Consider the following 884-nt stretch of genomic DNA (forward strand, 5'->3'; position numbering starts at 1 on the left):
ATTAATTTATTTAAATTTAATATTTATTTAACTTATTCAACACAAAAAGTGATAATATTTATCCATAAAGCCTATATAAATTGAAAAATATCTCCATTATTTGTCTAAATATCTTATTTGAAGTTCGAACGTAAACCTAATTGTACGTAAATCTAACGGTCTTATTATCATAAGATGCTTATTATCATTTTGTCTAAAGGTGAAATAACTATAACATATTAATTATAATTTATGGTAAAAATTATACACGAGACAATCATCAAATGATTAGTTTTTTTAATATCAACAAATGAGAACAGTTATATTACTAATCAATTAATTAATCATAATATTAGATAGAAGCAGAAGAAAAACCCCATCACCGTCACAAAAGCATTCTAAATGCGAGTATCCCACAAGGATTCCTGCTGAACTTTTCCACTTTTTAAAAGTCTCTCAATTTCCTGCGGAGGGTTCAAACCAAGATTCACCGCACGTTCCCAGCGTGCTAGCCTCGTCATCCCAATACAAGGCCCGTAAACCGTGTTCATGTCAAATTGGCGCAACACCGACTCACTCTCGCTGTATTCATCTGTAAATCCACACGCTCCAAATCAGATTACAGAAAAAATAAATGAAGGTGAATGAGAAAACCATAGAAATTAAAGGATGTGAAATTGTTTGAACCTTGGAGATCTGGGTTGCCGTTGCGGGATGTGAGTGCTGGTGGTTGGGCGAGATTGGAACCGAAAGTGGCGGCGTGGATGGGAGGTTTTTTGGACTTGGATGATTTGTGGGCGGTGATGGGGTTTTTCTTCTGCTTGTAGAAACCTTTCATGTTGCCGGATATTGATGACATTCTCTCTCTATCTCTTTTCAAATTTTGAATTGAATTTTTGAAACAT

General features: G+C 34.6%; 1 protein-coding gene across 1 annotated transcript; it reads right to left on the reverse strand.

The window, feature by feature from the left end:
* Positions 1 to 200: 200 nt before the first annotated feature.
* On the reverse strand, positions 201 to 884 carry LOC127102155 (uncharacterized). Its single transcript, XM_051039560.1, has 2 exons — positions 667 to 884; positions 201 to 571 (listed from the first exon to the last, which is right to left on the reverse strand). Exons 1-2 carry the CDS (start codon positions 836 to 838, stop codon positions 378 to 380), a joined length of 366 nt encoding a protein of 121 aa, XP_050895517.1. The 5' UTR covers positions 839 to 884; the 3' UTR covers positions 201 to 377.

This window comes from Lathyrus oleraceus, chromosome 7 (assembly GCF_024323335.1).
Source record: "Lathyrus oleraceus cultivar Zhongwan6 chromosome 7, CAAS_Psat_ZW6_1.0, whole genome shotgun sequence".
NCBI classification, from domain to species: domain Eukaryota; kingdom Viridiplantae; phylum Streptophyta; class Magnoliopsida; order Fabales; family Fabaceae; genus Lathyrus; species Lathyrus oleraceus.

Excerpts from the sequence above, each read along its gene's own strand:
- LOC127102155 (XM_051039560.1), bottom strand. The coding sequence starts at position 838 with ATGTCATCAATATCCGGCAACATGAAAGGTTTCTACAAGCAGAAGAAA. Across the intron at positions 572-666 it reads CGGCAACCCAGATCTCCAAG|ATGAATACAGCGAGAGTGAG; the intron begins GTTCAAACAATT and ends GTGGATTTACAG.